Here is a 17,966-nt window from a genome sequence, read left to right on the forward strand (position 1 = left end):
ATTGCTGTATAATATGATCTTGTTGCCTTCTAATGCACATTCAGATGTCATAAATCAGCACTGCAGAGCTCTCCCTGTCCGCTGCCGTGCCCTGATTGTAATACTGTTGATGATATCTGGAAATGTGCATGCACTGTTGCTAGCTCCAATTCTGATTTGAGCTCTGATATCTGCTTCACTGATTTCTGCTCTCGTAAAAGCCTGGGTTTTCTGCACGTTAACACTTGAAGCTTATTACCTAAAATGGACCAATTGAAAATGTGGGTTCTCAGATGTTGCCTCTCTCTCAGATGCCCCTCTCCCCACAGGTGTGATTACTACCTCTGAGGGTTTAGAGCTTGAGGTAGTCACCTCATACAAGTACTTGGGAGTATGGCTAGATGGTACACTGTCCTTCTCTCAGCACATATCAAACCTGCAGGCTAAAGTTAAATCTAGACTTGGTTTCCTCTATCATAATCACTCCTCTTTCACCCCAGCTGCCAAACTAACCCTGATTCAGATGACCATCCTATCCATGCTAGATTACAGAGACGTAATTTATAGATCGGCAGTTAAGGGTACTCTCGAGCGGCTAGATGTTCTTTACCATTCGGCCATTAGATTTGCCACCAATGCTGTAAACTGATCACCTCGTCGCAAGACCAACTGGTTGATGCTTATTTATAAAACCGTCTTAGGCCTCACTCCCCCTTATCTGAGATATCTACTGCAGCCCTCATCCTACGCATACAACACCTGTTCTGCCAGTCACATTCTGTTAAAGGTCCCCAAAGCGCACACATCCCTGAGTCGCTTGTCTTTCAGTTCGCTGCAGCTAGTGACTGGAACAAGCTGCAATAAACACATCCCTGGGCCGCTTGTCTTTCAGTTCGCTGCAGCGAGTGACTGGAACGAGCTGCAACAAACACTCAAACTGGACAGTTCTCAATCTCTTCATTCAAAGACTCAATCATGGACACTTTTACTGACAGTTGTGACTGCTTTGTGTGATGTATTGTTGTCTCTACCTTCTTGCCCTTTGTGCTGTTGTCTGTGCCCAATAATGTTTGTACCCTGTTTTTTGCTGCTACCATGCTATGTTGCTACCATGTTGTGTTGCTACCATGTTGTGTTGCTACCATGTTGTGTTGCTACCATGTTGTGCTGCTACCATGTTGTGTTGCTGCCTTGCTATGTTGTTGTCTTAGGTCTCTCTTTATGTAGTGTTGTGTTGTCTCTCTTGTTGTGATGTGTGTTTTGTCCTATATTTTTATTTAATTTATTATTATTTTTCATCTCAGCCCCCGTCCCCGCAGGAGGCCTTTTGGTAGGCCGTCATTGTAAATAAGAATTTGTTCTTAAATGATTTGCCTAGTTAAATAAAGGTTAAATCCTGAAGAAGTCCGTTTTTATATGTTTAAAACGGTTATTTTCCGCGGTACAGCCTAGGTTAATGTTAGCACAGTGTATTGTTAGCAAAGGCAAGTACATAGTCGAGCTAGTTAAGAGAGAGAGTTATCATCGTCATGGACGGCAGAAAAGGAGTTGAGATGGTCGTCGGAGCGGGAAAACAACGTGATTTGAAAAGTGAGTAAAGGAAAGAACATTTAAAAAATATATTTGTATAAATAAATAAGGCCAACTATGGAATAAAAAACAACGTTAAATGAGCGAACTTGAAGATGAAACGTCAGTGAGTGAAGCGAATGAAGATCACATGAATGAGGAAAATATTGCTTTGGTTGAGGACTGTGTTGATGATGGCTGCTGATAACTTGTTGGAAACATTTACTACGCAGCCTTGGACAGCCAGACAGCCCAGACGTATGGGGATACTGTGGGAATACTGAAAGGACACTTTTCAACAAAACCACTAGTTATTGCTGAAAGGTTCCACCGAAGAAATCTGGAAAGAAGGAGAATCAGTGACAATGTTTGCTGCTGCGTTAAAAAAACTGTGTTGAATGATGTTCTAAATGACGTCATTAGAGACAGACTAGGTTGTGGGCTACGGAGTGAAGCTACACAAATAGACTGTTGATTTGAAAGTAATCTGACCTTGACCACGGCCATTGAAGTTAGTGTGTCCATGAAACTAGCTGCTAAAGAGACTCAGCAGTTGAGTTCTTTCGGAAAAGTGCACAGAGTTGCAACTGAACATCAGAAACAGGGAAATCAAGGGACATGCTTCCACTGTGGCAAGGCCGGACATCAGGCAGCTGGTAGTCTACATGCTGGTGCAAAGACATGGATTGCTAAGCCTCCAGAAACAAAAAGATCTCTGAGAATACCCCAATGACTGCTCTGTTGAGCAAGAGAACACTGAGGAAGTTGAGCAAGAGAACAGATGAGGAAGTCACACTGGATTAACATGGAAATCTGCATGCCATTAAAGCCACAACACTAAACAATACATAAATTGCACTATAACGGTGACCAACGGTGCCTACAAACTGTTAGGGCCTACATAAAGCTGTCCCATTATTTTACCACTGCTACACCTGGCTGTCAGCGGAGCCTTGTCTGGCAGCGAAACAGTTAATTCAACCTCCTTTAATGCCTTTTAATAAACATACCTGACGTGGCTGACTTGCTTAAACAATTGTGGTTTCTACTGACAATTGAGATGTACAAACTATGGCATAAGGGAACGATGAGCGTAAAAGGGGCAATCTGTAATTTAGATTAAGACATTAATGAGCGAGCTAGGACGGACTTAGTCAATATAACTATTTGTTCAGCACTTTTGAAATGAACAACGACAGAATTCAGAACATGGTCCGCTTTCTACAGTATTCTCCCTGTACACCAAGTCAGAACAGTAGGATAAATAAAGAGGGCATATACACTACAGTTCAAAAGTTTGGCGTCACTTAGAAATGTCCTTGTTTTTGAAAGAAAAGCACATTTTTGTCCATTAAAATAACATTAAATTGATCAGAAATACAGTGTAGACATTGTTCATGTTGTAGATGACTTAGTAATGGAATATCTACATAAGCGTACAGAGGCCCATTATCAGCAACCATCACTCTGTCTCTACTACCAGCTACCTCTATACTACCACTCTACTACTAGCTACCTCTATACTACCACTCTACTACCAGCTACTTATATACTACCACTCTACTACCAGATACCTCTATACTACCACTCTACTACCCCTCTACTACCAGCTACCTCTATACTACCACTCTACGACCAGCTACCTCTATACTACCACTCTACGACCAGCTATTTCTATACTACCACTCTACTACCAGCTACCTCTATACTACCACTCTACTACCCCTCTACTACCAGCTACCTCTATACTACCACTCTACGACCAGCTACCTCTATACTACCACTCTACGACCAGCTACTTCTATACTACCACTCTACTACCAGCTACCTCTATACTACCACTCTACTACCAGCTACCTCTATACTACCACTCTACTACCAGCTACATCTATACTACCACTCTACTACCAGCTACATCTATACTACCACTCTACGACAGCTACCTCTATACTACCACTCTACGACCAGCTACCTCTATACTACCACTCTACGACCAGTTACCTCTATACTACCACTCTACGACCAGCTACCTCTATACTACCACTCTACGACCAGTTACCTCTATACTACCACTCTACGACCAGCTACCTCTATACTACCACTCTACTACCAGCTACCTCTATACTACCACTCTACTACCAGCTACCTCTATACTACCACTCTACTACCAGCTACCTCTATACTACCACTCTATGACCAGTTACCTCTATACTACCACTCTACTACCAGCTACCTCTATACTACCACTCTACTACCAGCTACATCTATACTACCACTCTACTACCCCTCTATACTACCACTCTACTACCCCTCTATACTACCACTCTACTACCACTCAACTACCAGCTACATATATACTACCACTCTACTACCAGCTACCTCTATACTACCACTCTACTACCACTCTACTACCAGCTACATATATACTACCACTCTACTATCAGCTACATCTATACTACCAGCTACCTGCAAATTAATTACTTAAAAATCATACAATGTGATTTTCTGGATTTTTGTTTTAGATTCCGTCTCTCACAGTTGAAGTGTACCTATGATAAAAAAATTACAGACCTCTACATGCTTTATAAGTAGGAAAACCTGAAGAATCGGCAGTGTATCAAATACTTGTTCTCCCCACTGTATATGGGTAAACATGAACGCGCTAAACAATTAAAAAGGGGAATTAAATAATATGTGTTTGTGATGAGCGCTACTGCGTCAGCTTCATCACAATCTGATTTACAGAAGTTCACACCCCTTTGCTATGACACTCCATAAGAAGGTCCGTTGCAGCCAATCCCTTTTGATCATCCTTGAGATGTCACTACAACTTCATTGGAGTCCACCTGAGGCCATTTCAATTGTTTGGACATGATTTAGAAAGAAACACACCTGTGTAAATCATGTCCCACAGTTGACAGAGCACAGAGTAGAAACTATATCATGAAGTCCAAGGAACTGTCGTTATTTCTCCCAGATTGGCTCTATATACCCTCAGTAGCCAGTTTATTAGGTACACCACCACGTTCACAAAATGGTTCCCTCCTACAGACAGTGAGTCACGTGTCTTGCTATATAAAACAGGCAGACTGGCGTCAAGACATTCAGTTACTTCTCTATTGAATGTTAGAATGGACAAAACCAGTGACCTAAGAGACTTTGAGCTTGGGTTGATCGTCGGTGCCAGGCGTGCCAGTTCCAGTATCTCAGAAACGGCCTCCTGGGGGTTTTCACGCACGACAGTGTCTAGGGTTTACTGAGGAATGGTGAGACAAACAAAATCCCTCCAGTCAGCGGCAGTCCTGTGGGTGAAAACAGCTCGTTGATGAGAGAGGTCAAAGGAGAATGGCAAGAAATGTGCAAGCTAATAGGCGGGCCACAGACAGACAAATAACGGTGCAGTAAAACAGTGGTGTGCAGACCACCACAGACTGAGGCTGGTACTAAAACCTGCTCTCGATTAGCTGTATTCTGCCATAAGCAAACAGGAAAAGGCTCACCCAGAGGCGGCGCTCCTAGTGGCCGGGGACTTTAATGCAGGGAAACGTAAATCATTTTTACCTAATTTCTATCAGCATGTTAAATGTGCAACCAGAGGGGAAAATGAGACCACCTTTACTCCACACACAGAGAAGCATACAAAGCTCTTCCTCGCCCCCCATTTGGTAAATCTGAATATAACTCTATCCTACCGATTCCTGCTTACAAGCAAAAATTAAAGCTGAAAGCACCAGTGACTCAGTCTATAAAGAAGTGGTCAGATGAAGAAGATGCTAAACGACAGGACTGTTTTGCCCGCACAGACTGGAGTATGTTCTGGGATTCTTCCGATGGCATTGAGGAGTACACATCAGTCACTGGCAACGAGGACGTCGTCCCCACAGTGACTGTACGTACATACCCCAACCAGAAGCCATGGATTACACACGACATCCACACTGATCTAAAGGGTAGAGCTGAGGCTTTAAAGGAGCGGGACTCTAACCCGGAAGCTTATAAGAAATCCCGCTATACCCCCCGACGAACCATCAAACAGGCAAAGCATCAATACAGGACTAAGTTCGAGTCGTACTACCCCGGTTCTGACACTTGTTGGATGTGGCAGGGCTTGCAAACTATTACAGATTACAAAGATAAGCACAGCTGAGAGCTACCCTGTGACACGAGCCTACCAGACGAGCTAAACTACCTCTATGCTCGCTTAGAGGCAACACTGAAACATGCATTATAGCACCAACTGTTCCGGGTTGACTGTGTGATCACGCTCGCCGTAGTCGATGTGAGTAAGACCTTTAAACAGGTCAACATTCACAAGGCCGCAGGGCCAGACGGATTACCGGGACGTATACTCCGAGCATGCCCTGACCAACTGGCAAGTGTCTTCACTGACATTTTCAACCTTTCCCTGTCGGAGTCTGTAATACCAACATGTTTCAAGCAGACCACCATAGACCCTGTGCCCAAGAGCACTAAGGTAACTTGCCTAAATGACTAACGATCCATAGCACTCTCTTCTGTAGCCATGAAATGCTCTGAAAGGCTGTTCATGGCTCACATCAACACCACTATCCCAGAAACCCTAGACCCACTCCAATTTGCATACTTCCCCAACAGATCCACAGATGTTGCAATCTCTATTGCACCCCACACTGCCCTTTCCCACCTGGACAAAAGGAACACCTACGTGAGAATGCTATTCATTGACTACAGCTCAGCGTTCAACACCATAGTGCCGTCAAAGCTCATCACTAAGCTAAGGATCCTGGGAATAAACACCTCCCTCTGCAACTGGATCCTGGACTTCCTGACCGGTCGCCCCCAGGTGGTAAGGGTAGGTAACACCACATCCGCCACGCTGATCCTCAACACAGGGGCCCCTCAGGGGTGCGTGCTCAGTCCCCTCCTGTACTTCCTGTTCACTCATGACTGCACGGCCAGGCATGACTCCAACACCATCATTAAGTTTGCCAATGACATAACAGTGGTAGGCCTGATCACCGACAACGATAAGACAGCCTATAGGGAGGAGGTCAGAGACCTGACCATGTGGTGCAAGGACAACAATCGATCCCTCAACGTGATCAAGACAAAGGAGATGATTGTGGACTACAGGAAAAGGAGGAGCACTCCCCCATTCTCATCGACTGGGCTGTAGTGGAGCAGGTTGAGAGCTTCAAGTTCCTTGGCGTCCACATCACCAACAAACTAAAATGGTCCAAGCACACCAAGACAGTTGTGAAGAGGGCACGACAAAATCTATTCCCCCCTCAGGAGATTGAAAAGATTTGGCATGGGTCCTCAGATCCTCAAAAGGTTTTACAGCTGCACCATCGAGAGCATCCAGACGGGTTGCATCGCTGCCTGGTATGGCAACTGCTCGGCCTCCGATCACAAGGCACTGCAGAGGGTAGTGCGTACGGCCCAGTACATCACCATGGCCAAGCTTCCTGCCATCTAGGACCTCTACACCAGGCGGTGTCAGAGGAAGGCCCTAAAAAATGTCAGACTCCATTCACCCTAGTGTCTCTGTTCTCTCTGCTACCGCACGGCAAGCGGTACCGGAGTGCCAAGTTTAGGTCCAAGAGGCTTCTAAACAGCTTCTACCCCAGGAGCCATAAGACTCCTGAACAGCTAATCAAATGGCTACCCAGACTATTTGCATTGCCCCCCCTCCCCCACGCTGCTGCTACTCTTTGTTATTATCTATGCATAGCCACTTTAATAACTCTACTTACATGTACATATTACCTCAATTACCTTGGTGCCCCCACACATCGACTCTGTACCGATACCCCCTGTATATAGCCTCCACATTGACTCTGTACTGGTACCCCCTGTATATAGCCTCCACATTGACTCTGTACCGGTACCCCCTGTATATAGCCTCCACATTGACTCTGTATCGGTACCCCCTGTATATAGCCTCCACATTGACTCTGTACTGGTACCCCCTGTATATAGCCTCCACATTGACTCTGTACCGGTACCCCCTGTATATAGCCTCCACATTGACTCTGTACTGGTACCCCCTGTATATAGCCTCCACATTGACTCTGTACTGGTACCCCCTGTATATAGCCTCCACATTGACTCTGTACCGTAATACCCTGTATATAGCCCCGCTATTGTTATTTACTGCTGCTCTTGATTCATTATTTGTTATTCTTATCTCTTACTTTTTTGGGGGATGAAACGACAAGGAAGGTGGTTGCTGGCTGCAGCCCCACACCTCTTTCTTTCCTGCTCTCCTTTATGTATCGACTCTAGGGGGTTACATTTCCAAATTCATGTGTTTATGAAACAAATGTTGGTACATTGAAACGAGTGGCCCACCGCTGCATCGAACCGAGTGGCCCTCCGCTGCATCGAACCGAGTGGCCCACCACCTTATCGAACCGAGTGGCCCTCCGCTGCATCGAACCGAGTGGCCCACCACCTTATCGAACCGAGTGGCCCACCACCTTATCGAACCGAGTGGCCCACCGCCTTATCGAACCGAGTGGCCCTCCGCTGCATCGAACCGAGTGGCCCACCACCTTATCGAACCGAGTGGCCCTCCACCTTATCGAACCGAGTGGCCCACCACCTTATCGAACCGAGTGGCCCACCACCTTATCGAACCGAGTGGCCCACCATCTTATCGAACCGAGTGGCCCTCCGCTGCATCGAACCGAGTGGCCCACCACCTTATCGAACCGAGTGGCCCTCCGCTGCATCGAACCGAGTGGCCCACCACCTTATCGAACCGAGTGGCCCACCACCTTATCGAACCGAGTGGCCCACCACCTTATCGAACCGAGTGGCCCACCACCTTATCGAACCGAGTGGCCCTCCGCTGCATCGAACCGAGTGGCCCACCACCTTATCGAACCGAGTGGCCCACCACCTTATCGAACCGAGTGGCCCACCACCTTATCGAACCGAGTGGCCCACCACCTTATCGAACCGAGTGGCCCTCCGCTGCATCGAACCGAGTGGCCCTCCGCTGCATCGAACCGAGTGGCCCACCACCTTATCGAACCGAGTGGCCCACCACCTTATCGAACCGATTGGCCCACCACCTTATCGAACCGAGTGGCCCTCCACCTTATCGAACCGAGTGGCCCACCACCTTATCGAACCGAGTGGCCCACCACCTTATCGAACCGAGTGGCCCACCACCTTATCGAACCGAGTGGCCCTCCACCTTATCGAACCGAGTGGCCCTCCGCTGCATCGAACCGAGTGGCCCACCACCTTATCGAACCGAGTGGCCCACCACCTTATCGAACCGAGTGGCCCTCCACCTTATCGAACCGAGTGGCCCACCACCTTATCGAACCGAGTGGCCCACCACCTTATCGAACCGAGTGGCCCACCACCTTATCGAACCGAGTGGCCCTCCACCTTATCGAACCGAGTGGCCCACCACCTTATCGAACCGAGTGGCCCACCACCTTATCGAACCGAGTGGCCCACCACCTTATCGAACCGAGTGGCCCACAACCTTATCGAACCGAGTGGCCCACCACTGCATCGAACCGAGTGGCCCACCACCTTATCGAACCGAGTGGCCCACCACCTTATCGAACCGAGTGGCCCACCACCTTATCGAACCGAGTGGCCCACCACCTTATCGAACCGATTGGCCCACCACCTTATCGAACCGAGTGGCCCACCACCTTATCGAACCGAGTGGCCCACCACCTTATCGAACCGAGTGGCCCACCACCTTATCGAACCGAGTGGCCCACCACCTTATCGAACCGAGTGGCCCACCACCTTATCGAACCGAGTGGCCCTCCACCTTATCGAACCGAGTGGCCCACCACCTTATCGAACCGAGTGGCCCACCACCTTATCGAACCGAGTGGCCCACCACCTTATCGAACCGAGTGGCCCTCCACCTTATCGAACCGAGTGGCCCACCACCTTATCGAACCGAGTGGCCCACCACCTTATCGAACCGAGTGGCCCACCACCTTATCGAACCGAGTGGCCCACCACTGCATCGAACCGAGTGGCCCACCACCTTATCGAACCGAGTGGCCCACCACCTTATCGAACCGAGTGGCCCTCCATGATGATGGCTTCTATCAATGGATTTGTCTGCATCAGACACACTTTTAAATGAATTATCATAGGCTTAATGACTGGAAGTCTATGGGAACAGCTAGCATGTCATTGCTCTAACATTAGTAAAACAATAAACACTGTGTTGTGCTGTGCTATGATGTCCAAACTTGTGAAACATAGAAGTTCAGATTTGGTCCGGTCGAACCAGATTTGGTCTTGCTTGGGGATGGAGCTCATTAGAATAATAGCCAAATATGCAAAGGAGGATATTACATATTTGTACCTTTTTTGTGTACCTATTTAGGATACATCACCATGAAGACAATGACATTTAGAATTATGCCTTTCTGTACAGATTATGGACCCAGCATTTAATTACCTTAATTCTGTTACAAGGTGTAAATACACTTCACTTTCTGTCGTTGAATAACCAAAACATGTTTTTTATCAAGGTGTCATTCCATAGCTGACAGGTTTGAGAAAACATGGACATAAAAAATAAAATGTTACTGTCATTCTGCTACCAGACTTTGCATCAGCACAGCTCTTCCAGGAAATGTGTTTTTGGGAAATCTTCAGTGTAAAATAGTCCTTGTGCATAGAGTTGTATGGTTTGGTACGCTTTAAAGTGAACAATCTGAGTCTAATTCTGTTACTGTGCCCACGTGTCAAATAAGGACAAGGAGTGGTTGATTGTGTTATGTGGATTTTATTTTATTTAACCTTTATTTAACTAGGCAAGTCAGTTAAGAACATTCTTATTTTCAATGACGGTCTACCGGGGAACAGTGGGTTAACTGTCTTGTTCAGGAGCAGAACGACAGATTTTTACCTTGTCAGCTCGGGGATTCGATCTTGCAACCTTTCAGTTACTAGTCCAATGCTCTAACCACTAGGCTACCTGCTGCCGATTGAACTGATTGTAATGACCCAGGATTCCATGGGGTTTGTGAAATGACTCACTTTGTCTGAAAAGATTCCACTTATGTTTTCTTCACTTCCTAAAAATGCACTACTGTCTCTTTAACAACAAAATATACTATATATACAATACTGTCTCTTTAACAACAAAATATACTATATATACAGTACTGTCTCTTTAACAACAATATATACTATATATACACTACTGTCCCTTTAACAACAATATACACTATATATACACTACTGTCCCTTTAACAACAATATACACTATATATACAGCAGTATGCCATATTGTCCCTTTAACTACAAGATATACTATATATACAGCAGTATGCCATACTGTCTCTTTAACAACAAGATATACTAAATATACAGCAGTATTCCATACTGTCTCTTTAACTACAAGATATACTATATATACAGCAGTATGCCATACTGTCTCTTTAACTACAAGATATACTATATATACAGCAGTATGCCATACTGTCTCTTTAACTACAAGATATACTATATATACAGCAGTATGCCATATTGTCCCTTTAACTAGTCAACAATAACACCAACTTCGTGTACAGATGTCGGTTAGTTAATGATGGAAAGGGTTTAACGGTGTCATTGCTTCTTGTCTGTATTAACTCCAGGCCTCTGGGAAAGGGTTTGTGCTGATCCAGACTAAGGAAGTGTCCATGCGCCCAGAGGATGTCAGCAGAGTGTTCCAGAACAATGCAGAGGGACTCCTGGAGTGGATCACCAACGGTAAGCAACACGAAGACTGTGTCCCAAATGGCACCCTATTCCCTATATGGACCAGTGCCCAAAAGTAGTGCTCTATATTGGGAATAGGGTGCCATTTGGGATGCATACAATCTTGTCAAAAGTAGGGTACTATATAGGGAATAGGGATAACGTGAAATGCTTGATAATGTATGTGATATCAACAGAGAGGTATTTTTTCCGGGTGATTTTAAATATTGACTGGCTTTCATCAAGCTGCCCACTCAAGAAAAACCTTCAAACTGTAACCAGTGCCTGCAACCTGGTTCAGGTTGTCAGTCAACCTACCAGGGTAGTTACAAACAGCACAGGAATAAAATCATCAATAAGTATTGATCACATCTTTACTGATGCTGCAGAAATGTGCTTGAAAGCAGCATCCAGATCCATAGGATGTAGTGATCGCAATATAGTAGCCATATCTAGGAAAACCACAGTTCCAAAGGCTGGGCCTAATAGGTCATACAGACCTATTAGACCTATGACTGTACTGTGCCATAGACTACTTCCTTATTCAAAGAGCATCTTGCATATCCATTCTCCGCAGCTTTAAAATTTTCAGAGGTCATACAATAAGTTTTGTAGTGATTCTTATGTTGTTTATGTAAAGAATATTTGCTGGTCTGTGGTGTGTAACGAGGAGCAACCAGACGCTGCTGGTCTGTGGTGTGTAATGAGGAGCAACCAGACACTGCTGGTCTGTGGTGTGTAATGAGGAGCAACCAGACGCTGCTGGTCTGTGGTGTGTAATGAGGAGCAACCAGACGCTGCTGGTCTGTGGTGTGTAATGAGGAGCAACCAGACGCTGCTGGTCTGTGGTGTGTAATGAGGAGCAACCAGACGCTGCTGGTCTGTGGTGTGTAATGAGGAGCAACCAGACGCTGCTGGTCTGTGGTGTGTAATGAGGAGCAACCAGACGCTGCTGGTCTGTGGTGTGTAATGAGGAGCAACCAGACGCTGCTGGTCTGTGGTGTGTAATGAGGAGCAACCAGACGCTGCTGGTCTGTGGTGTGTAATGAGGAGCAACCAGACGCTGCTGGTCTGTGGTGTGTAATGAGGAGCAACCAGACGCTGCTGGTCTGTGGTGTGTAATGAGGAGCAACCAGACGCTGCTGGTCTGTGGTGTGTAATGAGGAGCAACCAGACGCTGCTGGTCTGTGGTGTGTAATGAGGAGCAACCAGACGCTGCTGGTCTGTGGTGTGTAATGAGGAACAAATAGACGCGGCACTTGACACATTTATGAAATTGCTTATTCCAGTTACTAATAAACATGCACCCATTAAGAAACAACCAAAAACTGTTAAATCCCAGTTGTAACGGGGTTCTTCCTGGGAAGGGGAGGCGGACCAAAATGCAGCGTGGTTATAATTCATGATTCTTTAATAAAGAAACTATACATGAATAAATTACAAAAACAAGAAACGTGAAAACCCGAAACAGTCCCGTGTGGCACAAATACTGACACAGGAGACAACCACCCACAAAACCCAACACCAAACAGACTACCTAAATATGGTTCCCAATCAGAGACAATGACTAACACCTGCCTCTGATTGAGAACCATATCAGGCCCAAACACAGAAACAAACAAACTAGACACACAACATAGAATGCCCACTCAGATCACACCCTGACCAAACAAAACATAGAAACAGACAAAGCAAACTACGGTCCGGGTGTGACACCAGTGGATTGATGAGGGATTGAAAAATGGTCTGGTTGAGAGGGATGAGGCCAAAGGAATGGCAAATAAGTCTGGCTGCACAACCGATTGGCAAACATACCGCAAACTGAGAATTAATGTTAGTGAACTGAATGAAAAGAAGAAGACACTACACTATGAAACAAAGATAAATTACAAAGAATGATTGTAAAAATCTGTGGAGCACCTTCAATTAAATTCAGGGAAAAAAGGCAAACTCAGATGGCTCATTCATTACAAAACCGACTGATATTGCCAACTATTTTAATTATTTTTTCATTGGCAAGATTAGCAAACGTAGGCATGACATGCCAGCAACAAATGCTGACATTACACATCCAAGTAATGTCTGACCAAATTATGAAAGTCATTTCGCTACCCAAGAATAGTGAAGCCCCTTTTACTGGCTCAAATAGACGACCAATCAGCCTGTTTCCAACCCTTAGTAAAGTTTTGGAAAAAATTGTATTTGACCAGATACAATACTATTTCACAGTAAACAAATAATTGACAACAGATTTTCAGCATGCTTACAGAGAAGGATATTCAACAAGCACAGCACTTACACTAATGACTGATGATTGGCTGAGAGAAATTGATGATAAAAAGATTGGGGCGACTGTTTTGTTAGACTTCAGTGTGGCTATTGACATTATTGATCAGTCTGCTGCTGGAAAACGTATGTGTTATGGCTTTACACCTCCTGCTATATTGTGGTTAAAGAGTTACCTGTCTAACAGAACACAGAGGGTGTTCTTTAGTGGAAGCCTCTCCAACATGGGGCGGCAGGTATCCCAGTGGTTAGAGCGTTGGACTTGTAACCAAATGGTTGTAAGATGGAATAAAAATCTGTCATTCTGCCCCTGAACAAGGCAGTTAACCCAGTGTTCCTAGGCCGTCATTGAAAATAATAATTTGTTCTGAACTGACTTGCCTAGTTAAATAAAGGTAAAATAAAATTAAAATAAAAAACATAATCCAGGTAGAATCAGGAATTCCCCAGGGCAGCTGTCTAGGCCCGTTACTTTTTTCAATCTTTAATAAACCCTAGGAAGAGTAGCTGCTGCCTTGGCAGGAACTAATGGGGATCCATAATAAACCCCAGGAAGAGTAGCTGCTGCCTTGGCAGGAACTAATGGGGATACATAATAAACCCCAGGAAGAGTAGCTGCTGCCTTGGCAGGAACTAATGGGGATCCATAATAAACCCCAGGAAGAGTAGCTGCTGCCTTGACAGGAACTAATGGGGATCCATAATAAACCCCAGGAAGAGAATAGGGTGCCATTTGGAACTTTTATCATCTGGGTTAATAATTCAATAATAAGGAAGGTGTGACATCATCTGGGTTAAATCAAATCAAATGTATTTATAAAGCCCTTCTTACATCAGCTGATATCTCAAAGTGTTGTACAGAAACCCATCCTAAAACCCCAAACAGCAAGCAATGCAGGTGTAGAAGCACGGTGGCTAGAAAAAACTCCCTAGAAAGGCCAGAATAATAAGGAAGGAAGGTGTGACATCGTCTGGGTTAATAATTCAATAATAAGGAAGGTGTGACATCGTCTGGGTTAATAATTCAATAATTAGGAAGGTGTGACATCGTCTGGGTTAATAATTCAATAATTAGGAAGGTGTGACATCGTCTGGGTTAATAATTCAATAATTAGGAAGGTGTGACATCGTCTGGGTTAATAATTCAATAATTAGGAAGGTGTGACATCGTCTGGGTTAATAATTCAATAATTAGGAAGGTGTGACATCGTCTGGGTTAATAATTCAATAATTAGGAAGGTGTGACATCGTCTGGGTTAATAATTCAATAATAAGGAAGGTGTGACATTAGTTTGCTGTTTCTGGTTCTCTGTGAGGTATGATGACCTTTGAACCAAGAGAAAGGGTGGATAAAATCCTCATAGCTGAAGGAAATAATTGTGTTAATGAGTTGGTTTAGTGCTTATGATGATTAGGCATGCATTTCTGAACGGCATCTCTTGTTGCCACAGGCCCAGTGACAGCTCTGGAGTTGAATGGGGACGGGGTAGTGGAGGCCTGCAAGAGCATGGCCAGTGACATGTTCAGTGGAACCAAGGTAACAGCATTCCTGACATCTCGGTACAAAAATATCTCAAGATTGAATCAATTGTACTGAAAGTGTTAGTCAGAACTGTACTAGCTAATAACATAGTACCTGTATGTGAAGTAACTCTGTCCTATTCCCTGCAGGTGTTTGTTTCAGACAACAGAAATACTTCCTCTCGAGATGTGGACAACTTCTTCAACTTTGCTGACATGCAGATGGGCTTGTGATTGAGTCACTGTATGACAATCAAAACTACACCACTGATACACTTTTGTATGTTGACATTTTTTATTGGTAGTATTAACACTGGATATACCGGTAGGTAGGAGAGAGGACAGGTTGATCAACATAGTGAATGTAGGTAGCAGAGAGGACAGGTTAATCAACATAGTGAATGTAGGTAGGAGAGAGGACAGGTTGATCAACATAGTGAATGTAGGTAGCAGAGAGGACAGGTTGATAAACATAGTGAATGTAGGTAGCAGAGAGGACAGGTTGATCAACATAGTGAATGTAGGTAGCAGAGAGGACAGGTTGATCAACATAGTGAATGTAGGTAGCAGAGAGGACAGGTTGATCAACATAGTGAATGTAGGTAGCAGAGAGGACAGGTTGATCAACATAGTGAATGTAGGTAGGAGAGAGGACAGGTTGATCAACATAGTGACAATGACGTCTACCAGTCTGTCTATCCACCATTCATAGTAACAATATAGACTACCAGTCTGTCTATCCACCATTCATAGTAACAATATAGACTACCAGTCTGTCCTCTATCCACTATTCATAGTGACAATATAGACTACCAGTCTGTCCTCTATCCACTATTCATAGTGACAATATAGACTACCAGTCTGTCCTCTATCCACTATTCATAGTGACAATATAGTCTACCAGTCTGTCCTCTATCCACTATTCATAGTGACAATATAGACTACCAGTCTGTCTATCCACTATTCATAGTAACAATATAGACTACCAGTCTGTCTATCCACTATTCATAGTGACAATATAGACTACCAGTCTGTCTATCCACTATTCATAGTAACAATATAGACTACCAGTCCGTCTATCCTACCCTCTGTCCACCATTCATAGTAACAATATAGACTACCAGTCTGTCTATCCACCATTCATAGTGACAATATAGACTACCAGTCTGTCTATCCACTATTCATAGTAACAATATAGACTACCAGTCCGTCTATCCTACCCTCTATCCACTATTCATAGTAACAATATAGTCTACCAGTATGTCTATCCACCATTCATAGTAACAATATAGACTACCAGTCTGTCTATCCACTATTCATAGTAACAATATAGTCTACCAGTCTGTCTATCCACCATTCATAGTGACAATATAGACTACCAGTCTGTCTATCCACCATTCATAGTGACAATATAGACTACCAGTCTGTCTATCCTGGCCTCTATCCACTATTCATAGTAACAATATAGTCTACCAGTCTGTCTATCCACCATTCATAGTGACAATATAGACTACCAGTCTGTCCTCTATCCACTATTCATAGTAACAATATAGACTACCAGTCTGTCTATCCACCATTCATAGTGACAATATAGACTACCAGTCTGTCTATCCACCATTCATAGTGACAATATAGACTACCAGTCTGTCTATCCACCATTCATAGTGACAATATAGACTACCAGTCCGTCTATCCTACCCTCTATCCACTATTCATAGTGACAATATAGACTACCAGTCTGTCCTCTATCCACTATTCATAGTGACAATATAGATAGACTACCAGTCTGTCCTCTATCCACTATTCATAGTGACAATATAGACTACCAGTCTGTCCTCTATCCACTATTCATAGTAACAATATAGACTACCAGTCTGTCTATCCACCATTCATAGTGACAATATAGACTACCAGTCTGTCTATCCTGGCCTCTATCCACTATTCATAGTAACAATATAGTCTACCAGTCTGTCTGTCCACCATTCATAGTGACAATATAGTCTACCAGTCTGTCTATCCACCATTCATAGTAACAATATAGACTACCAGTCTGTCTATCCACCATTCATAGTGACAATATAGACTACCAGTCTGTCTATCCACTATTCATAGTAACAATATAGTCTACCAGTCTGTCTATCCACCATTCATAGTGACAATATAGACTACCAGTCTGTCTATCCACCATTCAGAGTAACAATATAGACTACCAGTCTGTCTATCCTGGCCTCTATCCACTATTCATAGTAACAATATAGTCTACCAGTCTGTCTATCCTGCCCTCTATCTATACCTAGCAGTGGAGAGGTCAGCTGGTAGGCTGATAGGCAGCTGATGGGCAGCGGAGAGGTCAGCTGATAGGCAGTGGAGAGGTCAGGTGATGGGCAGCGGAGAGGTCAGCTGATAGGCAGCGGAGAGGTCAGCTGATGGGCAGTGGAGAGGTCAGCTGATGGGCAGTGGAGAGGTCAGCTGATGGGCAGCGGAGAGGTCAGCTGATGGGCAGCGGAGAGGTCAGCTGATAGGCAGTGGAGAGGTCAGGTGATGGGCAGCGGAGAGGTCAGGTGATGGGCAGCGGAGAGTACAGCTGATAGGCAGCGGAGAGGTCAGCTGATGGGCAGTGGAGAGGTCAGCTGATGGGCAGTGGAGAGGTCAGCTGATGGGCAGTGGAGAGGTCAGCTGATAGGCAGTGGAGAGGTCAGGTGATGGGCAGCGGAGAGGTCAGCTGATGGGCAGCGGAGAGGTCAGGTGATGGGCAGTGGAGAGGTCAGCTGATAGGCAGCGGAGAGGTCAGGTGATGGGCAGCGGAGAGGTCAGCTGATGGGCAGCGGAGAGGTCAGCTGATGGGCAGTGGAGAGGTCAGCTGATGGGCAGCGGAGAGGTCAGCTGAT

At 44.9% G+C, this 17,966-nt stretch overlaps 1 protein-coding gene across 1 annotated transcript in view; it reads left to right on the forward strand.

Annotated features, from left to right (window-relative positions):
• The window catches only part of LOC139410300 (protein XRP2-like), a 29,532-nt gene extending 13,571 nt beyond the window's left edge, over positions 1–15,961 (forward strand). Inside the window, exons 3-5 of the mRNA XM_071155789.1 lie at positions 11,169–11,283; positions 15,009–15,094; positions 15,229–15,961. Of these exons, the coding sequence (XP_071011890.1) occupies positions 11,169–11,283; positions 15,009–15,094; positions 15,229–15,312 (285 nt within the window). The 3' untranslated portion in view covers positions 15,313–15,961. The remainder of the gene's footprint in view (positions 1–11,168; positions 11,284–15,008; positions 15,095–15,228) is intronic.
• The last annotated feature ends 2,005 nt before the right edge of the window (positions 15,962–17,966 follow it).

Source organism: Oncorhynchus clarkii, chromosome 5 (assembly GCF_045791955.1).
Source record: "Oncorhynchus clarkii lewisi isolate Uvic-CL-2024 chromosome 5, UVic_Ocla_1.0, whole genome shotgun sequence".
Lineage (NCBI taxonomy): Eukaryota > Metazoa > Chordata > Actinopteri > Salmoniformes > Salmonidae > Oncorhynchus > Oncorhynchus clarkii.